The sequence below is a fragment of the Dicentrarchus labrax genome, unplaced genomic scaffold, assembly GCF_905237075.1.
Source record: "Dicentrarchus labrax unplaced genomic scaffold, dlabrax2021, whole genome shotgun sequence".
Classification (NCBI taxonomy): Eukaryota; Metazoa; Chordata; class Actinopteri; family Moronidae; genus Dicentrarchus; species Dicentrarchus labrax.
In genome coordinates, this window is record NW_026136724.1 from 3921937 (window position 1) to 3942144 (window position 20208).

A 20208-nucleotide genomic window follows, 5' to 3' on the forward strand; every position below is an offset into this window, starting at 1 on the left:
AATAACGTGTCTGAAAAGACAACGGCCCCACAGTCAAGCCTTTCAATACAACAAGACTAGACCTCTGCATTGACCTGTCGTTGACATCATCACAAATACCTTTAATTTTTCACCAAATCAGCACCCATCTGTCCAATGACTTTGCATGAATTCACTCCACCTATAATAAATAAATATTTTGTCACATCCTTGAGTCATTCTAGCAAACTGATCCACTTACCCCAAAACATTGTGGACAATGTAATCCCTGTATTTTGTTAAATATTGAGCAACGAGCATCAAATAACATTATATAACCCAGAAATAAAGCTACATGTTCTCTCTGCTTCTTTCAAGCGAATTATTTCCAGAAACTGCAAGAAAGAAACTCTCTCACAGTACTGTCTCTATGTTCCAGCCTTACCATCAGAGCGGTGGATGCAGGTATGCTGGTTGTCACTGAGGAAGAAGCCCTCCGTGCACTGACACTCATAGCTCCCCATGGTGTTGACACACACTTGTTGGCATCCACCGTTGTTGTCCAGACACTCGTCCACATCTGTTAGGGTGGAGAGACACAGAGAGAGAGAGAGAGAGAGAGAGAGAGAGAGAGAGAGAGAGAGAGAGAGAGAGAGAGAGAGAGAGAGAGAGAGAGATAAAGTCAGTCATGGCAGCACGGTGGAATAGCAGCTAATTAGGCTTCATAAATAAACATGTAAGGGAAGGTTTATGCTGGGAAATGTCTGATGAGAAGGATGACACCAGAGTCAGGAATGTGTGGGCCATGTGCACTCACACACACACACACACACACACACACACACACACACACACACACACACACACACACACACACACATACACACGCACATGCACACACAGGGCAGACAGGGTGACCCAACAGGCGTCTGATCCTGGCACCATAGGGGCTGAATCAAACTCCTGGCATTAGGTGGTAACAGGGGTCTGACAACGTGAGCATCTACAGTGTGTGAGTGTGTTTATATGGCCCCACTGTGCCGCTGAAAGGCCAGTAAATTTCCAATGGGGCATTTTGATGGGGCTGAAGTGAACTGCAAGCATGTAACACCCTCGACTGACTTTAACAGGGATCAAACAGGGCTGCCCGTGTGTGTGTGTGTGCACCCAGTAAGCCTGACCAGGTTGACTTTGCATTGTGTTTAGTCTGGGGTTCTGAGGTTGACCTAGCAGATGGTGCAGACAGGTTACACAAACAGACATATGTGGAGAAGAAAGGAGAAGAGGACAGAATAACAAAAACACACTCTTCTGGTGCCCGATATACCAGATGAGCCGATATACCGGCTTTAATTTCCCTTATTATATATATTTTTCATCGCCATACCTAGCTGAAACGACTACTGTAACTGCTGTGCCGCTAAGAGTGCTATGGTCGGGGAAAGCTGTGTAGTGTGTATTGAAAAGGGAGCCCTGCGTACCCTTCTCAATGGCCCACAACTATCTAAAACAGGACAAAACATATTGGCACACAATCATTTGTGACAGTTTCATACTTACTTGCTAGGTTCTTACTTGTTAGTTTTGAAAAAGTTGTTAGCAAATCTTTTTTATTTTTAACTTTTAAGTAAGTTTCAAGCCAACCTATATAAAAATAAATAAATGAAATAAATAAATACCGGATTACTCATTATTTAAAAGTGTTTCTACCGGCCCTTCACCGATCACCACATACTTCAAATACTGCCATACTTGGACTACTCAATGACAAGAACTCTGTGTCTTACTTCACACTGGACTTAACGTCATCTCCAACAATGGCAAGTGAGGTGAACAGGTGAGTAGCTTCAATTATCTTGGACTTGGAGTTTTGATTAACACATCACTTCTATCCATAAATGATCCTAGAAAAGACTTCAGTCTCCTCCTGAAGGCATCCATAGTGTTGCATTCAGTTGTACTGCCAAAGATGCAAGTAGTTGTGTGAAGAATGAAAAAGAGAGCTTGCAACTTCAATACCTCTCACCTCCGCACACATGTGGCCAATCACTGTGGGATGTGATTTGCTGGATTGTACATTTCAGAAAGTGACAAAAATTGTTGGACGCAGCTGCCTCCAATGTCAGAAAGGATTGGGGGAAGGGGGATTCAGAAACTGTTGGACCATCAGAGGAGAATTTTATTTCAGTTCAGTGAGTGAAGGAACATCAGTAGCAATTTCCTCCATGAAAAGATAGGAGCAAATGACAGGTCTCACTTTCTGTTATGTCAGCCTGTTTGACAAAGGCCTGTAAAGGGTCTCTCTTTCTCCCCCATTCACCTCATCAACCACCCACTACTTTCTGACTACCCCAACAGACACCTCAGAACCAGACATTTTACAGAATGTAAGAGGGGCTTAACAATGTCAAACTGTGTTTCTCCTATTCCTGTTTCATATGTAAAGAGTCTAGAGTACCAGAGCTTTTGGTCATCATGATCCCTGGTTTTCCTTTGACAGTCTGTGTTTTTGGGTGTTGTAACTACTGCTGCTGGTCACTGACTCACACAAACATACAAAAAAACACACAGACACCACAAACTGCCCCAAATTGCTCCTAGGGCTTAATGTAATCCTTGTGTTTTCTCATTCAATGTACAGGACAAAATGCGAAATGATGATGAAAAATAAATCACTTTTATCATTAGGTGCATGAGTTACAATGAATACTAAAGGTTAGGGGAACATCATGGTTTGGGTTTCAATTATGGGTAAAAGAAACTGATGTTGATGAACAGCCTGCTGGAATCATGGAACAAACAGCGGTGTCCCGTGTTTAGGTTCACTGTTTGGTTGACTCATCCATTCACCCCGGCCTCCTTCCTGTGTTGACTTTGTCACCTTGCTCTCGTCATAATTACTACTGCCACCAGAGAGCTTTGTCACTCGATAAAATGACTAATTCCGTTAGGACAGTGTCTTAATGAAGTCTAATTATGGCCAAAGATCAATTATATAACCAGATAGATTTATTACAATGTGACAGTAAAAAATAAGTAAAGCAAAATGTAAAAAGATTTGTGTGACGTAAGCAAAACACATCAGACACATTTGGTCCAGCTACACAAAAATCTGTATCCCTGTCTATTCCTGTCTATCTGCCTGGGTCCTGTCAGTTCCTCACACTTCTCCATTGGAGCTACAGTTACTGGTTTCCATTTGTAGCTTTAACTCGGAACTCATTTTTTTACTTTTAGGTGAACACGGGCTTGTTAAACCCCTACGGTGTGGACGGAGCCCTTTAAGACCATCGCCCTTGTTAACAGTGTGTGGAGAGAGAGGGGGATTACTTTACTATCATGTTAACCCTGGTGGGGGAAAAAAAGGAGGAGGACAGGAGAGGAGCTGCACTCAGTTTCCAATGTGAAACAAGGAGCCTCTTCTTTAATCTGCTCCATCTTCTCCTGCTTGCCACGCAGTAATGCAGATAAAACTATCCGCAGGCAGCTAGCCTTAAAAAATACACTTATTTTGTCAAGATGTTCTTCCTGTTCTTCCCTCATCTTTTCACCTCCACTTTCTCCTTCTCATTTCTGTTTAGTGAAGCAGCCCCTGCACTGATTAACGGAGACAGGAGATCAGCTCCAAGGGGATCTTAAAAACCAGGAACATGACGGGCGCCAGCACTGACGCTCCTCCAGTTACAGAGCCTTAGACTGAGGAAGGGAGGCCAAAAAACAGAGGATAAAAAGATGCACAGTGCACCATAGACAACAGAGCTGTGTTGGTGGGAGTTACTGTATACCTGCCATGCTACCACCCCAACAACATGATAACACAACTCTTACACTTTGTTTTGACTGACGTGTGATGTCCGGTACATTGTACTGTCCAACCAACGGGCTGACACTATAGTAATTCTTGTGAATTTTTAGCCATTTAAATTCTCTAGCATGAAGCAAGTGAAACTGTGTAAGCAGTCAGCGGTTCAAGTTTACTTTAATTGAGCCCATCCTGGATGGAGGCGCACCTACAGGTTCAGTTCCAAAATTCCAGTTTTCCCAGACCATTTCGTGATTTGATTTAAGGATTATGGTCAGTGTGATTTACACTCATGCTCCACCTAACTAATCCATATCCAAGATTCCAACCTTACCTAATTATAATTTAATATGCTTTCTGACTTTGCAGACGTGTTTGGGTTCAAATCCTGGTAACTGCCCACAAATCAGTTCAAAGTGGCCCATCATCTCAGCTGTGCAGCCATCATTTTCACTGGCTGTACCCTGGATGGTGCATGAATGAGAGTGCAGTCAAACCTAATGCTGACTTCATTCTGCCCTGGACTCGCACATCCATAAACCTCCAGTCCATGTGTAAATATACTGCTGTATTAGTGCGGCAGAAGTCAGTGTCCTCGCTGAACCCAGGGCTTTGTTTTCATTTCACTTCCTAACACTGTTTCAGGCAAATCTCATGGTTTAACGGATGTCATTAATATGACTGATGCTTTTAATTTTCAGGCTGGAGGGGGAGCGAGAGAGGGAGAGATGTAGAGGGAGAAAAAGAAAAAATGCAGCCATCTCCAAGTCCAAAGAAAATCTGCCAACATTTCTGCATAAACACAGGCCACGGGGCCATTTTGCAAGTTTCGACCAGAGCCCCTCTGTTTTGTTTGATTGTGCTTGTGTAAACTTGCGTAAACTTTTGTTTAGACACAACGAGGATGTGCTTGACACATCAGAGGGGGGGTGACGGGGCAGTGTGAGGCGAGAGGGAGGCAGAGCGAGGGAGGTGAAGGGAAGAAGGGAAGGGAGAGAGATGGGGGTGAAGGGTGAATGCGGGGGGCTCGAAGGGGAAATGTAAAAAGACTTGAGTAAAGATTCAAACAAATGAAAAAAGCCATTTAAAAATGCTGCATATTGAATTTTAAAAATCTTTATTTGTTGTTTTTACCAGATTGCTCTGTTTGGGATTACAGTAGCAGGTTATTTTAAACATGCCTGAAAATCCTCAAAATAAGCTTTATAGAAAGTTTGATCGTGAGGCAAACCACAGGAGTAACTGTGCTACCATGAAAACACAAAGGGTGAGAAACCTCACACGTCTTTACAATATTGTAGACACTATGGTTTATCATTAAGTAGATAGACACAATTTAATCCTTGAACCTCAGCTTGGATCAGCCAATTAGATCCAATTGGTAGCCCAAAGGCCACATCCGGCCCAGAAGCAACCTCAGAGTGGCCCGGCATACAGTAAATCTGATATATGCCAACCCAATCATATCTTTCACGAATGAACGGTTCCAACCACACTCAGTAGCTTTTCAGACAGTCTGACAGTCTATTGACAGTCTCAAGTAGGGAAGTGCTCTAATGCAAATATGTCTCTGACAATGAAAACCGCCAGTCTAACCCTGCCTGGACTACTTGTTTATTTTACCGTCATCTCCAAACACTTGCTATTTTTCCTACATTAATTTGCATTTTAAAACACTGTCCCTACCAAAAGCTGAAAAAAGATTTTAAATGGGCACACATGCAATACAATATTCACATGCCCACTTGGTAAAGCTGGGTTAATTAAATAACGTAAATTTGAATTAGTCAAATGTAGGTGTTAAACCAATGCAAAAACAAAAACAGCGATGTTATAAATTATACAACTGCTAAGGACTCCAGTCATTCATCTACTTAGAATGTGTAGAATCACATTCCCAGAGCATCCCATATGAGGAGAAGGAGCCCCAGGAATAAGACATTACAGATGTGGTGGTATTTCACATGGCCAAAAATATGGTGTCTTTTGTAATCTTTTGTAATGTCTTTTTAAGGGGCGGCAGTAGCTCAGTCTGTAGGGACGCCGGTTCAAGTCCCACAGACCACAATACGGAGTGTGGACTGGTAGCTGGAGAGGTGCCAGTTTCACCTCCTGTGCACTGCCGAGGTGCCCTTGAGCAAGGCAACCTAACCCCAAGAAACTGCTCATGGGGCGCGGTTAACGTGGCAGCCCATCACTCCACCATCTCTCTCCCTGTTGCAAGTCCACAAGTGCATGAAGTGTGTAGTTCAGCCTGTGTGTGTGTGTGTGTGTGTGTGTGTGTGTGTGTGTGTGTGTGTGTTAAAAATAAAAAAAGAGTGAAAAAACAATTTCCCCAATAGGGGATTAATAAAGTACATAATATCTTATCTTATATTAAAAAAAAAAAAAATTAAATTATATTTTTAGGCCAATATGTCCAAACCATACCACATGTATATTGAAAGAGTTTGTGGTGGCTGTAACTGATCTTCCTGTCCATACTGGCCGTTCAGTGGTCCCTACCTAGCATGATCCTAGTGGAAGAGCCCTGTGCAAAATTCAGTTTATGAGGCTTCAGCAGTCTGATTGTATGTGTATCTTCCAAAGTTACAGTTTTTGGAACTTTGGTAGATGGTCACCTCATCAAGCCTGAAGCCTCATATTAACTTCAGAGCAACATTTTAAATCATTTTTGCACAGAAGTAGGAGTGCAGAAGGTCAATGGTCAGTGTGAACAGCAAGCAATATTTAGTCCAGTGTTCAAACAGGCACCAAAAACCACAAAGATAGTCTTTGAAATTGTAGAACTATGCTTTAATTTCTTAAACTAAGACTGCTCAAGTCTCATTTAAGTTTCAGCTGACCTTTAGAACTCCCTTTTTCAGAGAATGAGGGCAGGGACCAAAATTAACAACCGCCAAGTGCCAAATACGGAAGAATTTTGTGGTAAAATACGTTGTGGTCACCAGCCAGGTTGCCTGTAAATAATTTGAAATCACAGCGTAGGACAAGGTTTACATCACTGTGTATTATGTGTAGCTGCTGAGACTAATGTGACCATCATCAAATTAAAACAGGTTACTACTACTTCCTACACAATGTGTGTCTATGTTTTTGCTGTAAGAAACAGGGGTTAGGGTTACATGTTGTTAGAGATTTGGCGAGACATTAAGCCAACAACACAAAACATGAAGACCGTAAGAAAGATGAAGAGAAAAGTCACAAAGGTCTGTATTTTTGCGTGACGTGGTGTCTGAATGATGCAGGAGCCTCAAGATCCTGGCTAAAATATATACCTCAAAAGGTTCTCAAATTCTCAGAACTTGAGGTCATTATTTCTAGTCAAATAATGCCTGATGCACTTTTTAAAAAATATTTACGGCTAATAAATTCTCTCTGTTTACCTGCCATTGGGAGATGAGCCAAAAAGTTCATTTTGGACCCTAGAAGGGGGCTTAGTTTGTCTCACATCTGTTACATAAGGATCACATTTGGAAAGGATCACTTAACAGCCAGTATGGACAGAAAGCACAATAACAGCAACCAAAGCTCTTTCAACGTACACATGGACATGAGAGGATTGTCTTAAGACAGACTTTAAAAATGTGAACTAATCCTTTAATGTTATTGTCTATTTTTCACTCATTTCAAGTACAGTTGAGGAAATGTATCTCCTCATTCCAGTAATGGAGTACCGAATATTGGTGAGACTTGAGAGAAGAGTGGACGTACTGGCCAATGACCCAGGTTGAAAATAAAACATTTAACATATTGCCTTTGTGGCTTTCTTTGGAATCAAGAATTTTGTAATAAAAGGAGCAAATTTTTTTCCCTTCACTCTAACACATATCAAGTGGCTTTCATTAGGGTGCACTTGCAGCTCCATGTGAGCTTCTCAAACTTTGCCTCAGCGTATCTTCCCCTTCCCTCCCCCTCTGTCTCGTCTCCCGTCTACTGTCTGTTACATGTCGCTGACTCCCTGCTGCGCAGCCGCCTCTCAGATCTCGCCGCGGCATGAAAAGGACGCGTCGGAAGGAAAATAAACTCACGCGAGTGCACCAGACATTCACAGAGGGCACCAGCCAAACGACACATTGAGCCCAGCTGTGTGTCCACGCCAAAACCAAATAAATAAAGTCAAAATCAAAAGGAAGAAAGGAACTGAACAGGGCTGCTCTTTAATCACAGCACAATTAGGCAATCTTAAATCAATTAGTGCCCTAACTTGTTGACACAGTGCATCTGGGGAGATGATGGAGTGACTTCCTGCACACTCACGCAAACTGATTTCTTTTTCTTCCTTTTTTTTTCAACACTTTGCAATAGTTTGTTATCCGAGGCTCATTCGGAACACCACAAGGTTCTGAGGTTTTCTGGATATCATGCTTTGGGTCTATTAAAAGCCACAAAGCCTTTATTGTTTTTCACAGGCAGGCCCAGAGCGTGCGAGAAAATAAGAAATAAATTGAGTGTGAACTTTGATGGAGAAACAAACAAGTTTGACAAAAGGCGCTGTTGCACTTTGATGGTGACTTTACACTGCAGTTTACCAAATCTTATTTCCTCTCCGACTGCACTGAGCTTTAATGTGTGGTGTCTGAAGCCTCTGCAGGCTTACTGTAACAGTGTCCTCTGATGATAGGGGCTTGTCATTATATTCCCAGCTATGATTAATGAGTCAGAAAGCAGTGGGGTTACACTTAGCAGGATCTACGTTTGTGCCAGCCGTGGAAGACATGTGACTTTAATTTACAGCATCTTTGAACTCATCGCAGCTGATTCAAGCCACAGCACTGACGTACTGTGTTATGACAGCCCGTCACATGAGAGCCGAGACACTTTCTGTGTCTGGATGTACACAGACTGCCCAAATTAATTGTGCGTGCACACGTATAAATGGGATGAGAGAGGGAGTGTGTGCGATCGTGTGCCCTCATTCATACAGTAAATCTCCTGCTGAATGAGACACTTGAGAGTGAGACATTATAACAAACACTGAGGTCCTTGTTGACGGGCAGCGTGAAGACGATGGTGGGAGCCGGGCTTAAAGTGCGGTTTGACAATAGGCCTACATGTCAGTCTCTCAATGGTCTGTTTATACGGTTACCATGCATCATGGGGCACTATTTAGCTCCACAGTTAGTGATGACAGTAAACATAAAGCATCAGAGAGGCTGGTGACGAGACATTATCCATGAGTCAATACACAGGAACGCGTTACCCAATGTGCAGTGGGCTAAATACAGACTGATCCTACGTAACATGCATCATGCCTGAAATACAACCTAATCCCCTGGACACTGCCTTCTTCTGCCAGCGATGCTATTTATGTTTTTATTTTTATTTTGGGGGTTTAATGGGGTTTGAAATGTGAAATCCAAGTATTTTGTACAACATCCCACATTTGCAAACACAGACGTACTGTTGACATCCAAGGAAGCCATATAATACAGGCTCCTGTGAGTACTATGGGTCATCTCAACACCTTTGCTTACAAACAGGCTGGTTTTGTCTGTTTTTGAAATATTGACTGTCTGGTGTCTTCAATGAACACATAGCAAACCATGCAAGGAGTAAGCTTTCACTATAAAAACAACTAAGCCAAGCATGAACTGAGTAAAATAAATATCAATCATCAAAATAATACAATTAGGTTCCACCTTATAAAATCAATGGATTTGCTTATGGTTTAGAAAAATTACCAGTATCAGAAAATCCCTATGAACAGTGATGAAATCAGTCAGAGCTCAACAATAAGGATTGACTGCTTGTCCGGGGCAAGTAAAATGCAACTTTAGGCTAGCAAATCAGGCAAAAAGAAAAAGAAAATTTCTGGGGATGATGATGGAAGTAGTAAGGAGTGATGCACATGCGCAGTACCGATCAGGTACTTGTGAGAATATGGCAGGAGGTAAAGTTTATGAATTAAAGTGCAAGCTATAGCATTTCAATGATCCTGGAAACTGGATGTGAGCAAAAACTCCAATTAACACACAATACAAAAAATACCACATTTCTTTAAACGTCTTCTAAAAGGAGTATCCCTTTTCCTCAATTTATGACCTAATTTCCCAGTTTCAAATAAGTGATATTAAAGCATAATCTAGAATGTGTTTGTACTGCTCTCAAGAAAAGGCTTAGGCGCTCTCAGTTTGTCTTACAATGTCAAAGTATCCTGCATCACTTTTGGAGGTGTTATCAAGGTCAAGCAACCAGCCACATCGTAAATGTCTGTGACAGATTTAGGAGAAAAGCTGCTCTGCCTGTCAGAGCTTCCAGACACAGTCCAGACCCATCACTCGGTCCAAACTGAGATACAACGTCCAAAACCCATCCATCAAGTTTTCTGCTCTGAGGCCTGGATGCTGCCTTATATTCTTTCATCATTCATTACCAAGATCCTGCTACAACTCTATTCATTCTTTTCCTCTTTTTTACAGCTTCACTAAGTCTAAGGCCTCTGGTTGCTAGCAGTACAATGAGACATTATTGGCATAATGTAAGTTGGTGACACACAGTGGCAGTGTTGGTCAAATAATATGCTGCTAAAAACCTGAAAAAGTGGGACTAATAACAGTCAAAACAGTGAGCTGAATGGGAAGTCCAGATACTACACAATTTAACAGTGGTGGAAAGTTAAAACACTTCAAGTAAAGATATTTGCATTTTCTTTACATTTATTTACATTTAATGGTGATTACGGGTAACAGATTCAAATTATACATACAAAAGACACGATCATCTTGATTCATTGGTACAGTACAGACTAGGGCTGTACAACTGATTAAACTGATTAACTGATTACCAAAATTGCCATATGGCCAAGTGCATTATTAAACTAGCAGAAGCTGCAATCTTTTGATGAAAGTCAGATGTGTGATAAAACAACATTATGACGACATACTGTGGTGCTGAAGAGCTGCCCTGGCTTACAAATCTTGGTCTCCAGATTTAAGAAAACATGTTTGTTTGGTACAGACCTCCAAATTTACATTTGTTTTTTACATAATCTAGATTTTAATAATTTTTTTCAATGAAAATTTAATTTGTGATGCAAAAATGATAATTCCCACACTAATCCTGAATCATATGACAGTCATTATATCTGTCAAAACAATTGCAATAAGGACTGTTTGCCATATCGTCCAGCTCTAGTATAGACTGCACTATGCAGCAGTTATAAAGTAGTTATAATTTGCTCCATCTCAACTGGCTAGCACATTCAATATCTACTCCATTTTAATGCCTCCATAATAAAAACCTTGTTAAATTCTATACTTTTACTTAAGTAAACCTTTGATTACAATAAATGGAGACTGTGCATTGTATTGCCACATTTACTTAAGTAAAGCATGTGAATACTCCTTCAACCACTGGTCCAAGCTATAAAACATCTATATAAATATATATACACTGTCAGCTGAATATTCATGACCCACAAAACGATTGCTAAATCCTTTTATGTCCATTTTATTACTGCCTATGGCTCTTATGTAACCCACCCACTTCTTCTGTTTGTTCCAGTTCCAGTTTTGTCTCTTAACAGTCTATAACTATATTTACACGGCTGTAGTAAATAGTAAAAAGTAAAAAGTCTGGCTCCTGATCAGTCAACCCAACCTGGTATATTTGCCAAAGTCAGGAACCCATGTCCACATTTATATGTAGGTCATATGACCTGGCACCAACACAGAAATCAGATTAAAAAGACTGCTCTGAGGGGCGCCCGGTTAGCTCAGTCGGTAGAGCTGGTGACCCATGTACGGAGTTGCTGCAGTGGCCCAGGTTCGATTCTGACCTGTGGCCCTTTGCTGAATGTCATCCCCTCTCTCCCTGGCCCCCTTTCCTGTCTATCTACAGCTGTCACTATCCCATAAAGGCAATAAAAGGCCCCAAAAAAGACTGCTTTGATGCAGTTACATTACGTGTTAACTAGCTTATGCTACAGCAGTACATTATTAAGTATTAGTATGTACATGTATTTCATCAGTAAAATCATTTTGAAGGATTAGTGTGTAATAATACGGCCATGTCATGTAAAACTGGACTGTTTCCAAATAAGTCTCAGCTGTGACTGATGTAGAAATATTGTGTTAACACGTGTTTTGAATAGATACCAGCACTACCAGCAGGACTATTGTAACAGTAACATGACCAGCTAATAACAAAGCTGTGCAAGAGAACTGATCTGATTTAAGCCGCCAGGTATTTGTCAGACTGCTGTAGAGGAAAGTCTGTACATTTCTTTCACACTATATGATACATTATAAAACTGCTCAGTCACTGCTTAAATTCAGGTAAGGGTGATCACAAGCAGCAGATGTCAATTTACACAGTGCAACACATCCCCTTTGCTAGTGCTGACAGGAAGGAATACAATAGTGGAGACAGAGGACTTCCATAAGGTCTCTACTGGAGGAAAGGTCAACATCATCTTGGGAGAATCAGCGTCCTGAGTAAATTTTAATCCGTCCAATACATTTGTACATCACTTGTGTACTGTGCTTAATGATAATTTAACTTAGGTCATGAATGTCCAGAACAAATGATTTTTAAAGTTGAAATGTTTGCTGGGCTAACAGGTTGTCAAATACATTCATATTTATATCTATAGATCATTCCCTGCAACAGAGTGACTCGTCAGTGTATACCTCTGCTGCTGTTACCTGATGATGGTTGAAAGTCCAGTAAAAACATTCAGGCATCTGTCTGACAAATAGATTTAAAGTAAAAGGAAAGGACAGCAGACAGCTATTAGGGTAATTAGATGAAAGTTGGTACAAGGTCAGCAGACAGACAGGAAGAGTATAACGGATCAGAGGAAGGAAAAATGGAGAGAGAAAGACAGAAAATAAGACAAATATCCAGAGTGAGGTAGATGGAAAAATAGGTGGAGCATGGCAGATGGTGAGAGACAGTAAAAGGCAAAGAGAGAGAAATAAAGAGAATTATATAGACAGTTGGCGGGGGGGCAGGGACACACTGGGAGGAAGAGAGAGAGAGAGAGAGAGAGAGAGAGAGAGAGAGAGAGAGAGAATACAGTAATAGAGAGAAGGCTCCTCTATCAGTCTGTTTTAGTGCAAGTGTTCAAAAATAAAGACATCAAAGAGAGAAGAACTTCATCACTGAAGAATGGAGAGGAGAAGTTGTAAATGAAAGGAATGAGAATAGAAGGAAGAAAATACATAGGACAGGATGGAAGGAGGGAAAGAAAGGACAAAGGGAAGGAATGAAGTCAAGTGAGAAGAAGACAAGGTAAAAAGAAAAACCAACAACTGTTGGAACAGGACAAAGAACATGACGATAGATAATAAAGAAAAGGGGAAAAGGCACAAAAATAGGAAAAGTGGAATGGAAAAGCAATGGAGAAAAGAAAAGAATGAATGGAAAAAAGTGTGAAAAAGGGAAAGAGAAAAGCAGAAAAAAGAATGAGGCAGTGATTAAAACTGAGGAGAAAGAAAATAAAGAACGGCAAGAGATGAGGCAATGAATAACACCAAATGAGAAAAAGAAAGAACAAAGAGTAAAATAAAGAACGGAAAGAGAACCGAAAGGAAGGTCTAAAGAAGCCAAAAGAAAGGAAAAGATGTGTCACACAGCCTGTAATTGATTTGATTGCGATCACACAGATCTTGCATCTGATTTCATGCTTTACTGCCTTGTTTGAACTCAGTTAACCCACTTTTAATTAGCGGGAACTTCATTAAGGCCGCATCCAGTCAACATCCAATAAAGCAAGTCTCTGGGTTTAAGTCAGACGCGGGCTGGCTTCCTCCCGCCAGGCCGTAAAGAGCAGGTGATGACAGTTCTCACATGACTCAGTTGGTATCGTTTGAATTAGCGTCACAAACACGTGTGGTGAAATCCTCCTCCAGTTGACCGCGACACATAAAACGACACAGCAGCTAACCAGTGAGCTAACGGCTGTAGACAGTCAGGGCCCATTTAGAGACAAGCCAGCAGGAAATAAACAACACAAAACACTGTCAGACACAATTATAGTGGCACCATCCCTTTTTTTCTCAAGCACATATCTGGTCTCACTTTTATAGCTGCTGCCATCAAGTCTCTCAGTATGATAAGGTTTGACACACTGTTCATCGTTACCTTCTGGATACCGATACAACGTCCACAGCTAAAGCTCCCATGGGAATGTCCTAAACTGCAGTTCCTTTAATGGCCGTTAGATGCTGACTTACAGTTTTTCACTTGCTAACAACACAATTTCTGACACTGCGGGCCTCTTTGTCGAAACCCCACATACAAAACCAAAAACATATACACAAAATACAAAATATTTCTTGCAAAAGCAAACACTTTCACATTACACATTAAAACCTATATAAACTCAAGCTCATTCCACATGACAACTGCACACTCATGTGCCGAGTATAAAACACTATTATCTAGAGTCTTTGACGTTTTCATCTGTAAATATGAACACAAATGCAATGGGGACTCAAACAAATGTGTTTATTCTCAATACTGACATACTCAGTATCAGAACAGTATCAGACACAATTACTTTCACTGAAGATGAAATCAACATAGTTCTATTGTACTGTAAACAAAATACAGTATGTTACAATTAGAGTCCTACTTATAGTATTTAAACTCTGAGTTCTGAGTGATCTATTTTTCTTTTCACACAACACAAACCAACTCATTCTAAGGGAACAAAAATAAAATTCTTAAATTCTGCTAATTATACACTATAACATACCTATCAATGTTATCCTTCTAAATGTTACACACTGGACCTTTTATTTCACAAAATGAATTTGGATGTTCCAAATTAAATCTGGAAGCTAAAACAGAAATGTACTAGTTGCCTAATATCTGCAGTGTTTGGCAATTGAAATGTGGTGCAAAAAAATGTTTTCATCAAGTTTGTGACTAATGACAGTTTAATTCCTCTAAAACATAACTGTATTAGTGTGGCCAAACTTTATTTATCCAGTAGAAACCAGAGGCCAGTTGGAACCTCGGCATGGCATAGATTTTTAACAGTGTTTTCATTGAACATCTTTGTTTGTGCATGGAGGAAATGTTGAATTCTGATGGCAGGGCGTCTTTAACTCTGCTTTATATCAGCTGTCTGAAAGTCATTCCTGTGAGGTGAATCCACAACTCAGCAGCTATTCTGCACTGCTGCTGGCTGCTGCTATTAGCACTCAATCTCTCACTCAATCTCTCCAAAGGCTCAAAGAATGAGCCACAGCACTTAGAAATGCCAAAACATATCCCACCAAAGACACATGGGCATCCAAAATCACATGTTTTTTATGTCCCTGATTTTAGCTCTCGTCAGTCAGCGGTGGAGGACTGACAGGATGAAATGTGTTTGAGCACATCCGTGCAGAACTACATGTTGCACAGGACAGAAAAAACATTAGTCTGGCTGACACTAAGTCAATAACGCAGCACTGGGGCTAAATGGGCTGGATCTGTCAGTAATAAAGCACAGCCAGATATCTGTAGGAGAACTCTTCAACCCCGACAGCCCTCCCAACAGTACAGGGAAACAAGCACAAAACAGCACAAATCATGGAAACCCTCCAAATGATGACAGAGGGACTCTCTGGAGAAAGGCAAGCTGAGCCAGACGGGCTTACGGGATACGGACACACACACACACACACACACACACACACACACACACACACACTCAGGAACATCCACGCACCCTTGAGTATACTCTCTTAAGCACAGACAGACATATCTATTCACAATCATACACTGAATCAGATGGATGCATGGACACACACCCAGTACACATGAAGACGTCACATCTGCACGCGACTTCATGTCCCACCAGAAACGTTTCTGAAGCAGAGTGCTTTGCCTGCCAGATTTAGTTAACTTTAGATGAGATTCTGACATTATTCCTTGATTTATGAGCTTCTGCCATGTTTAAGTAAGGCACATAGTTAAACTGTTCTGCACAGATCTGCACAGGGTGTTTTATTTTGAAAAGTGACCGGATTCTCTATGCTATTTCTGTGTCTGACTTCCTGCCAGCCAGTCTACTCGAGACCAGACACATATTCTCTACGGAGCAGAACGGAGAGCTGCTTTGGGGACACTTGGACGCTGCAGTGCTTTTCGAGGGAATCACAATCATTGTACAGAACGGCTGCGATGAGCTCCGGGAGCCGTGTCGCAGTTGGAATGCGTTGCAGTGAACATGTCTGATCACACTGAGGTCACATTGCAACAAACCTGTATCTGATTTGAAACACATATGAAGATGGCCCATATCCGAATTGCCGTTCGCACTGTCATGAATTAAACAGATCTGGATCACATCACATACGATTAAAAAATATATAATAATAATTAGATTTGAGCCACTTGTGCTTTTACTGGGAACATAGCCTAAGTCTCAGCTCTTTATAAACAACAAGACCTTTATGGGGTGTACTTTTGATGTGACGTATTCTGTACCTAGTCCCTAAAGCCAGGGACAGAAACACACACATAGAGGAGGAATGTGTGTGTTTATTGTTCTTACCCAGACAGTTGTGTCCGTCGTGGGCCAGCATGAATCCATCGTAGCAGGTGCACCTGTAGTTTCCAGGTATGTTGATGCATTCATGGACGCAGCCCCCATTGTAGTCATTCTCACACTCGTCCATGTCTGAAAAAAGAAAGGAGGTTGTGTTACTGAAATTCAAAAGGTTATTATTTTAAGAAATGCTGCTGTTGTCTGTACACAGTCTGAGTAACAGAGGCTTGTTTTCCTCTTTCTGAAGCAGTTCGTCCTTCCAGAGGGAGATCATACATCATTGCAACATAAAACTGTGAGTGGTGTGGTCAAAGTTTGTGATTTATTGAGTGTTTTCTTGTCAGTGGTGTGACATTGTGTCTAATGTTACACAGTCCTTCCTGACGATCACTGGACATTTGACTTTTTAAGGCATCTTTAGTGGCATTCAGGGATGTGAAGTGTAAAGTTTTAGTTTTGCACAGTGACGCCAAATGTCTGTCACCAAAAATAATCCTTGGGCAAGCTAAAATGGGGTTGTATGAGGTGCTTACGGTACCAGGAGTCGTAGTAGTTTTTTAAGCAGCAGAACATTGCTTAACTTCCAAAGTGGGGGCCGTGTACTGTACGGATAAGAACATCATTCAACCATACTTCCCAAAACCTGAACTATGCTTTTAACAATGCAGGTTTTTAAAGAAATGAAGAGGGTATCTTTCCTTTGCATTTTGAGTCATAAGTTCCCACATTGTTTTCCACTTGTGTCACCTGACCTTGTTGGGCGCCACTGAAACTTTTGAGGCTGGAGGTCAGAGCGGCTAAATAAAGTGGCTGGTGAAAGTGTTATTACAGTAGTGGGGGAGAGAGAAGATAAAAGGACAGCAGGTTACTGCATCCAAACAGCCGACGATGATGACTGATGATGGCGAATGGCTAAGATGGCGATGATGACGATGATGACTTTTTGATTGATTACTTCTAGTTTTGGATACCAATGAATGTGTTAGATAGATCCTAGGTACAAGAGTACCCCCAGCAGCATTACGGTGCAGTAATGGGGGACACGCAGCAGGGAGTAAGGAGGGCCAGTTGGGTGTGGGGTGAGGAAGGAGAGGAGAGTGTCAGTCTGTGTTTATTCGTCTGGGGATGTACCCTCAACCCCCTCCACCTCCACGCTGAGCCAGCGAGGGCTTTCACAGGAGCCGCTCACAAGTGGTTGCCATGCGGAGCCACTTAAACAAACAGTCCTCCCCCTCCGTGTGAACAGCAGGAGATCCACCAGGCAGCGAAGAAGACCCCGGCCCACATCCTCCTCCTCCTCCTCCTCCTCCCTCTGTACTGAGGATGACACAGTGCAGGTATGGACCATCTCGTTCTCCCTGTCTCTTCCTCGTGCCAAATAGGATGTCGGTTTGATGTTCAACATCCCATCCCTCACTCTCTCCCTGTCTGTCTCCTCTCATTTCATTTTATACCATGGTTGCTGTCTGTCAGCATTCCACTTCCATTCCTTATCTGCCTGCCTGTCTGTCAGTTTGACTGTCTATCTGTCCTTCACTTTGTCCAACAATTTGACAGCTGATATCCGTGAAGATATTTGGAGACTGATGTTACTGATAGCAGCCCCCTCCTCTCTGCTTGCAGGTGTATAAACAGACAAACATTATATATATATATTATGTAATCCAATAACAAACCACAAACTACAGCCCAAAAAATTCGAATCAGTTACGCACTATACATTACGTCTTCTTGTTTTAACAATAACCTGATGTTGAGCAATCAGCCCTAACTTAAAGGGTCAGTTCACCCAAAGGTAGCATAAACTCAGACCCTTATGTTTTTATAGGGGGAAGTACTGATGTGAGTCACAGAAATGATAATGCTAGCAGGTTGATTTTGAGCATGTATAATGTTTACCTTGTTCACAATCTTAGCTTAGTGTGTTAGCTAATTGCTAATTGCCACAAAGGACAGCTTTTGCTGTACTGAGAAGGGTCAACCTCATGGTGGCGCTGCAGGAAAAGTCAGTGTGATTCACTCTCTGGGGAGTGTGAATCTCATGGAAAGCCATCCAATAGTTGTCAAGATGTTTTATTCTGGATCAAAGTGATGGACCAACCAACCAACCAAACAACCGACTGACCAATATTGCCATTCCTAAAGCCTCGCCACTCACAATGACAAAAACATTACATTTGGAGAAAAAACTGCACCAATCCACAAGTAACAACCAGTGTTGTGGCGGAAGGGCTGAAAGAGCGTGTTCATTGAACACGCTAATGTTCAAGTCAAACTCACAGCATTTGGTAAAGCAGCAAAAATGGAATAAATGAACATTATTTTTTTGAGACTGTGAACTTGAAACTATGAATATAAACTAATTCATTTTAATCTGTGTGAACTGAACTTTGTGTAAACGTGCATAACACTGCCAACAACTTCTGTTGTACCCAGAACATAGCACTTGTTTTACTGGAAAGAATATTGCCAAGGAACATACTCCACGCAGCAATTACAGTTTGTGCTAAATGGATTTTGCAAAACAAATTAGTACTATAGACATAATGTCTAGGACACATGGTTGCTGTGGCACTGGTGTGACTAAAGCAGCTCTTGAAATGAAAGGTCCAACAGATCATCGGTGGATGACTGTAGTTTTTTTTTCAACACCAATATCGGCCTGACATATGAGTCCAGACTTTGTTTGTCTGGATCGCAGAGTTTCTCAGGAAGTGGTGGAAAACTGTCAGCGACTCAGGTTGCCAGGTTTGATCGATGGGTGGAGGCTGACAGCTCCGAGCCGGAATTGGGCGCTGGCACACAACATCGATGAGCCACACACACACACAGACAGACACGACTCTCAGCCTCCGCTTCCTGCATGTGGACATAACCCAGACCTGGACGCTGAGCATATACAAACACTCTGGAAACACAAACGTACAGCACGCACAGGACAACAATGTGCATACTGACTCACATACCACAAGTACAGACATGAGGATTTACCAATGAATACACTCACACACTGCAAAACAACACACACACAACCAAACACTTGTTTACCGCACTATTCACAGAGACCTTCTATCCACAAAACACTTCCATCCAGCAGATTAACATTGTGATTTTGGCTCGAGTGTGATCGCTTTGAAGAGTCCAAAAGCAGACGGACATAAACATGAAAAGATCCTCATCTGAGAGGTTTCACTCGGTTAGAAAACCATCATGAGAAAAGCCAAATCAATGCCACATTCTGCACCATGAAGTGCCACAGACATGTTTACCGGAAGCCAATTACGCAGGCTAGCACACATTTTAATTCTGTTCCTCTGATCTCTGACAAAAGGAACCCTGCCTCTGTACTTAAGGGACCACTGCAGCATGATTGGGGTTGAAAGGAATACTCACATACTCAAGTGTTAGATGAGAAGATTAATAACAACTCCTTCGTTAAATACTTTAATTGAGCTGCATGTCTGTAAGCAGCCAGAATTAATCTTAAAATCAATCATGGTGGAATTAAAGAGCATGGGCGCTGTGTATACAACTCCTCACAGGCATCACTGGTTCATCGTAAAAGGCATTTGCAACCAATTAGGGTGAGCTGGAACGGGCGACTGTTTGGGGAGAGGTTGTTTGGACACTTTGCTGCGCTGCCAGCTCCGATGGCGTGGTTCAGCACGATGTGGCACTTCCTATGTGCTCTGCTTTTAATCTGTCAGAGATGAGGAGAGGAGGTAAAGACTAGAACTATAGGAGCATGAGGCCGAGAGTGAATGAAAAGCAGCAGGTGATTAATTGGTGCCTGAATTGCTTACAAGAGGCAGCCTGAGACTACATTCACATTAAGTTGGCTAAATTTGAAAACCGATCTTCTTTCTCTGTTTTGGCCTTCTTTTCACATTAAAGCCGGTGTTTTAGAGAGTATTTTAAAGTCAGTCTCCAGAGTGGATAAAAATAACCGTAATGCAAA

The 20208-nt window shown here is 41.7% G+C and overlaps 1 protein-coding gene across 2 annotated transcripts in view; it reads right to left on the minus strand.

The window, feature by feature from the left end:
• The window catches only part of scube1 (signal peptide, CUB domain, EGF-like 1), a 111646-nt gene that overhangs the window by 72180 nt on the left and 19258 nt on the right, over positions 1-20208 (minus strand). For both annotated transcript variants that reach the window (XM_051392552.1, XM_051392550.1), the window contains exons 3-4: positions 16257-16382; positions 404-538 (exon numbers count right to left, since the gene is read on the minus strand). In XM_051392552.1, coding sequence (XP_051248512.1) covers positions 404-538; positions 16257-16382 — 261 coding nt within the window. The remainder of the gene's footprint in view (positions 1-403; positions 539-16256; positions 16383-20208) is intronic.